Source organism: Triticum urartu, chromosome 1 (assembly GCF_003073215.2).
Source record: "Triticum urartu cultivar G1812 chromosome 1, Tu2.1, whole genome shotgun sequence".
NCBI classification, from domain to species: Eukaryota; Viridiplantae; Streptophyta; class Magnoliopsida; order Poales; family Poaceae; genus Triticum; species Triticum urartu.
In genome coordinates, this window is record NC_053022.1 from 565,359,276 (window position 1) to 565,365,791 (window position 6,516).

At 49.1% G+C, this 6,516-nt stretch overlaps 1 protein-coding gene across 1 annotated transcript; it reads right to left on the minus strand.

Moving 5' to 3' along the window:
- Positions 1-1,896: 1,896 nt before the first annotated feature.
- LOC125539715 (YTH domain-containing protein 1-like) lies at positions 1,897-2,636 on the minus strand. The gene is made up of 2 exons (XM_048703228.1): positions 2,357-2,636; positions 1,897-2,267 (listed from the first exon to the last, which is right to left on the minus strand). Exons 1-2 carry the CDS (start codon positions 2,558-2,560, stop codon positions 2,073-2,075), a joined length of 399 nt encoding a protein of 132 aa, XP_048559185.1. The 5' UTR covers positions 2,561-2,636; the 3' UTR covers positions 1,897-2,072.
- Positions 2,637-6,516: the final 3,880 nt, after the last annotated feature.

Here is a 6,516-nt window from a genome sequence, read left to right on the forward strand (position 1 = left end):
TGCTTTGGAGCCTAGCAGAAGGGCCAAGCTAATCCGTAGAGCAGCGTCGATCTCATCCTATATATAGTAGCCCTGAAGATAACTTCAATCGGCATTTTGTGCGTCCGTCTGAGTGGATGGCAACACTTTGATAGTTTTCAGTGGACCGAACGCGTATCTTCGGAAAGATATCTTTAGTGATGAGACCAGGCGAGCAGTCGCGCGAACAACCTCATCCCACCTACGGGCTTATCCATTTTCTACGGCTGCTCCTCACCCACTCTCCTCTCTCTCATTCATTTTGTGGTTGCTCGGGTCGGCAAAGAAAGAGACCATTTCTCTTGAAACTTCTGTCCCTCCAAGCATTGTACATCCTTCAGAGCTTCCTGCCTATCCTGCTAGTAACTTCTACTCAGTGTGCAGCTATACCTTATGGAATGAACAACCAAATCTAGCTATCTTAGCAAAGGAAGTGGCATTGAAATCTACAGGTTTTTCTTCTTTAGCCTTTTCGCCCAGCGTTGTCATTATTGACACGTTTTTGCGATCCCTCTTTTTTAGATCCTCAATGACTACCACCAGAAAGGGAATGTGACCACCATTCTTATTTGAGAAAAGTGACTCCACTATAGCACTAACGATCCTAGACAGCAGAGAAAGCTTGATTGGAGTTAAGAACTATTTCTAAAGGATCCCTTTCACTCTTGTGTGGAAAGATCTTTCTTCGTTCAGTCCATTCTGATTTAAAACGTGTTATCTACTATTGTTCATAAACTCCTTGAAAATCAAACAGACTTATTATCAGTGCTCCAAGCTCCATTACAAAACAGTAAAACTGAGCTAGCTACGGCCTCCCACAGCGATTTCATGTCATCAGCCGTCCGATATAACCGCTGACGGTTCAGATTTACGACATGTGCTAAGCGCACCGGGTACGTCGCAGCTCGGTGGACCGGGCCGCTGCTCCGAAGGACGAGTACAAAGCATCGTGGTTGATTCGGGTTCCAAACCCGTTAGGTTTTCGACGCCGCCTCAGGAAGGATCCCTCTCTCCTTTCTCACGCCGCCTCGCTCAGAGGAGCAGAGTGGTGGAGGCAGGCAAGCGGTGATGGCTATCAGCGGAGAAGGTGGTGCGAATCATCATGGTCAAGGCCACGTCGATGGCCGACGGCGGTTGCCCCTTGTGCTGGCCGCCTCTCACTACCGGAACCGCACCCTATGCCGACGGCCTTGGCCATCGGCATAGCCCTGAATGGCCGTCGGGACAGGCCTATGCCGACGGCCCTCGTCGGCATAGGGCCGTCGGCAACATATCCGTCGGCGTAGCCAGGAATGCCGTCGGCATAGAAAGGCCGTCGGCATAGGCCCTATCCCGACGGTGTCCGTACATCTATGCTGACGGCCCCGGCCGTCGGCAACGTTATCGCCTAACGGCGGCCGCCGTCAAGTGCTGACCAATGCTTGCTCGCCACGTGGCAGGTCTATGCCGACGGTCTAGCCGTCGGCATAGTTTCAACCTAAGCCGACAGCTAGGCCGTCGGCATAGACGTGCCACGTGGCGAGCAGGCGTCACCCCTAGGGCGGGTCTATGCCGACGGCCTAGCTGTCGGCTTAGGTTGAAACTATGCTGATGGCTAGACCGTCGGCATAGACCTGCCACGTGGCAGCCACTGGGAGCTCCTGGAGCAGGCCTATGCCGACTGCTTAGCCGTCAGCTTAGTGTGAAACTATGCCGACGGCTAAGCCGTCGGCATAGACCTGCCATGTGGCAGCCACTGGGAGCTCACGGCAGCTCTATGCCGACGGCCTAGCCGTCGGCATAGTTTTTGTCTGTTTTTTCTTCTTTTTTTTGTTTTGTTTCAGCTTAATTCATTTGAATATATACAGTACACAACAAATATATGCATCACATAACAGCTGGCCCAGCAGCATCACACAACAAATTCATCATCACACATCATAAGAAGCATCGCAAAGCATAAACATATAAGTATCATCACCACCAAGCATAAGAATCTCACAAACAACAATAAGAAACATCACAAGCATATAAGTATCATCACCACCAAGACCGCCACAATGTGACCCAAAGGCTTAAGCGCCAGGACGTCGAGCACCACGGAGGTCGTCACCGCCAAGACCGCCGAAGCCCAGGTCGTCACTGCTAGCGGCAGCGCTACCGCCAAGACCGCCTCCTCCTCCGCCTCCGCCTCCGTGGATCGGAGTGGTCGGGCTCCGTGTCTCCGGAGTGCTGCGAAGACCACCGCCAACGGTAGATCCACCTGTTCCCTGGATGTTGAAAAGACATATGCACGGGATATATGACTGTGTTGAAAGGCATGACATGCTTTGGGTGAATAGATTGGGGATGAACTAACCGGCGAGGGGCCAGCGTTCTGTGCCACAAACTCCTCAAAGCTCATCAGCACTGGTTGTGCTGGAGGGCATTGTGCTGGAGGGAACTGAGGACACCTGCCTGCCGCCATATCCTGAAAAGCCTGCTGCATCTGGCTATCCCTCTGCACTTGGTGTTCATAAAGCCTCTGATGCCACGCCATGGTCTCCTGGCGTGTGTACTCCATGTAGGCCTACGGTATGACATGATGGAACTCATAAAACTACTAAATGCGGAAAATGAAGTGAGAAATGAAGATAAGAGGGAAAATACTTACAGATTGTTGCTCCTAAAAGAGGGACTGTGTACTAGTCACTGGCTGGCTCGTGCGCTGGCTCAGGCTCGGGTCGATCCGACGAAGCTGTGTGTAGGAGATACTAGGAGTGATCACAGCATCGAGAACCGCCTCCCGACCGTGCTCCTTGGGCCCCATCCTCACCACCGCCATGTCGTCCAGAGGCGCCGCAATGGGGTCAGGTGTGTCAGGATGTAACTCCAGATACACTTTGGAGTAGGCCTTCTTCCTCCCTGCGGTCTTCTTGCCATAGTACTTGGGCTCGCCAGGCTTGGGGTCCTTCCGCGTATGGGCGATCTCCCACGCCTGCATGTGTGAGAGCGGCCGCTTCAGTTTCTCCTCCTGCACCACCAAACAGAGGTTAGTCATACATAGGAAAGTGATGGTAAATAGAAGAAGAAGAATGTTTAATGGGGTTAGTCATACATTAACTGCCTTGTGGAGATAGTGGTTTCGGTTTCCCTGAGCATGTACTCCCTCCGTCCCTCGGTTAGCCTTATTTTTGGTTCTCATAGCCGCCCAGGCTCCAGCCTCATCACACCAAAGATCCACCAATGCCGCCCAGGACTCGTCTTTTCCATAACACCAATTTGGACACACCTACATAATAAAAGCATAATGGCATGTAGGTGTGTCCAAATTGGTGGCATGTAGGTGTGTCCGAATTGGTGTTATGGAAGCATAAAGCATAAAGCATAATGTACCACAAGGTAATGAAAGCATAATATATGAAAGCATAATGAAAAATCTTTTATACTTACCGCCAAGAACTCGGGCCTCTCCAAGGTAATGCCCATCCTCCGCGCTTCTTCCTTGGTCATCTTCACACCAAGATAGTCGTGGTAGTATGTTCAGGCATGGTCTATCACAAATTCTCTGTTGATCGGCTCTAGCTTTTACGTTATCCTTCGTCTTATCAGGAATGTTGAGGATCGTGTGGAAAAGGGACTCTGCCACATTCTTTTCGGTGTGCATCACATCAATATTGTAAGGAAGTTTGAGGTCCTTGAAATAGGGAAGCTGCGAGAAGGGGGTAATGTGCGTCCAGTTGTGCGTCTCACCATATCCCTCGAAGCCTTTGACTTTGCCTTTGCCTTTGACTTTAGGCTTGAGAGCTTTTAGCTGAGCAAGAACATCTGCCCCCGAAAATGTTGGAATCTCGGTTACTTCATGAACAACCCGGCCTTTCGTGAAGTTCTTCTTGTCTTCCCTGTCTGGATGGTCTGGAGGGAGGAACTGTCGATGCAGGTCAAAGGCTACATACTTGCCACCCTTACTCAGCCAAATCATTCGCAGAGCCTGCATGCACACTGGGCATGGCATCTTACCACTTGTACACCATCCGCAAAATAGAGCATAGCCGGGAAAGTCATGCATGCAATAGTGCAACCAAACTTTCATCAAGAAATTTCTCTGCAGATCCCGGTCGTATGTCAACCTCGGAAAGTACCAAGAATGGTGCAAAGCATCCACAAGCGGCTGCATAAACACACCCAATTGCTTCCCCGGGTAGTCAGGCCCCGGAATGATGAGCGGCAAGAACATGGTCTTCCGTTGCATTAGGGCACCGGGAGGAAGATTGAGCGGAATTACAAACACAGGCCAGCAGCTGTATGGATTGGACGACATACCATATGGATTCAACCCATCACCTGATATGGCTATTCTGACATTCCCAGCCTCGGCTTGTTCCTCGGGGTATTCTTCATCGAATGACTTCCATGCTTCCCCTCCTGATGGATGTATGATTTTTTTGGATTGTACCTTATACCTTCCTTGTGCCACTTCATCATTTTGGCAGACTCCTTCGTGATGAAAAGGCGCTGCAGTCTTTTTATAAAATCAAGATACCGAAGAACCTTAACGGGGATGGTTAGCTGCTTTTTCTCACCATCCTCACCGACCACCTCAATGTACCGAGACGAACCGCACTTCCTACAGTACTTGTCATCCGCATACTCGTGCCTAAACAAAAGGCAATTCTTCGGGCAAACATCTATTTTCTCATAATCCATAGAGAGTGCCTTCATGATTTTCTTTGTATCGTACATGCTTTTCGGCAGTTCATGACCCTCAGGGAGGCTGTTAGCCCATACTCCCAGGAATGCTTCGAAGCATTTCTGGCTACAGCCGTACTCAGCCTTCACTGCAATCAGTTGCGAGATGGCATCTAGCTGAGATATTTTCGCACCCGCATAAAGAGGTTTCTTCGACGAGGCCAAGACCTCCAAGAAGGCCTTTGCGGTTGCCTTCGGCTCCTCCGGTTCATTCTCTGAAGGTGTCGCATTTGCCGTTTCTGCAACAACGACATCATCTAGCATGTCCCTGACCCCGTCGTCCTCATATCCAGCGATACGTTGTCGCATCACCTCCTCTCTACCACGGTCCTGCTCGGCTATGTTTATCGGTGGCATGTCAAAGTTTGGCATATATCCGTGCGTGCGAAGGTGCTCACTCATGTCCGTCTGATTTCTACGGTGACGTCTGGCACATCTTGCACAGGGGCATGGTGGGATAATTCTCATTGGACGACGGAATATCTCCTTCAAATACACATCGGTTTTCGCGACCCACTCTGATGTTACTCGATTCCGACGGATAAAACCATTGTACATCCACTGATTATCTACCATCCTCTACTTTTTTGCAACCCACACAACATAATTAAGGATTCACTTAAATTAATCACATCAAATTTTTAGTTTCTACCGCGTTTAATCCAGCTACATCTCTAATAGGTAAAGATGGGTCCTAATCCCACCCGAGGATGTGTAGATTGAGTACGTTCTCCATTCTACCCCGTTCCGAGACAAAATCTCGGCAGCACCTCCCCGCTGTTCTCCAGATACACGTCTCGGCAAATAGCCGAGAGAATGTGCTCCGGAGAACAATGGGGAGGCGCCGCCGAAATCCTGTCTCAGAACGGGGTAGAACATGGAGAACATACCCAATCTACACATCCTCGGGCTGTCCGGGGAAAATGCTGGACAATCCGAAAGAGCTGCGGTGATAAATATGCAATTGAATGCATATTTATCCATGCAACCCTTTCGGACGGGAGACGCCTAGGTTACGTCAGTTGACTTGAGAATGAAATCTAGTGATATGAAAAAATGGAGGAGATGGACTTGTAGCTCACCCTCGGCTGTAGAGGAAGTAGTCGAACAGCAGAGGGATGCTCAGGGGGACCAACGCGTCAGACAACGGTCACTCTGATGAAATGCGACACCACAACGCCTGCAAATTCCACCGAAAGAACAACTTAGATCATCACATCTCAGTAAAGTGTCAAACTTTTGTCTTCTATTTTTTTAGCAAGATCATCATGAGTATCATTTTTTTAGCAAGATCATCACATCTTAGTAAGTCTCAAAATTTTGTCTTCAATTATTTTATCAAGATCATTATGAGTATCAAAAAAATAACAAGATCATCACATCTCAGTCAAGTGTCAAATTTTGTCCAACATCCATCCATCCATTCATCTATCATTAACTTTACCAACATACATTCGTCAACATGACCTAACATTAAATATATGACAAACAAAGTTTCTAAAAAAATTCACCGACATTCCATCCATCCACCATCTATGATTCTAACAACATCCATGAATCCATCTAAGAAAAATTTATCCATACATCCATCCACCTAAAAACAGTAGCAAGAAGAAGAAAAAACATACAAAAAATCTATTTATCTAACTATCTATCCATCCATTCATCTAGCAGCACAGCAGCGGCAGGGGAGCAACGGCAGCAGCGGGGGGAGCGGCAGGATGACGGGGGAGCTCACCGAGGGGGCAGGGGACGTGGTGGCGGAGGTGGTGTCGGAGGGGCCGGCAACGG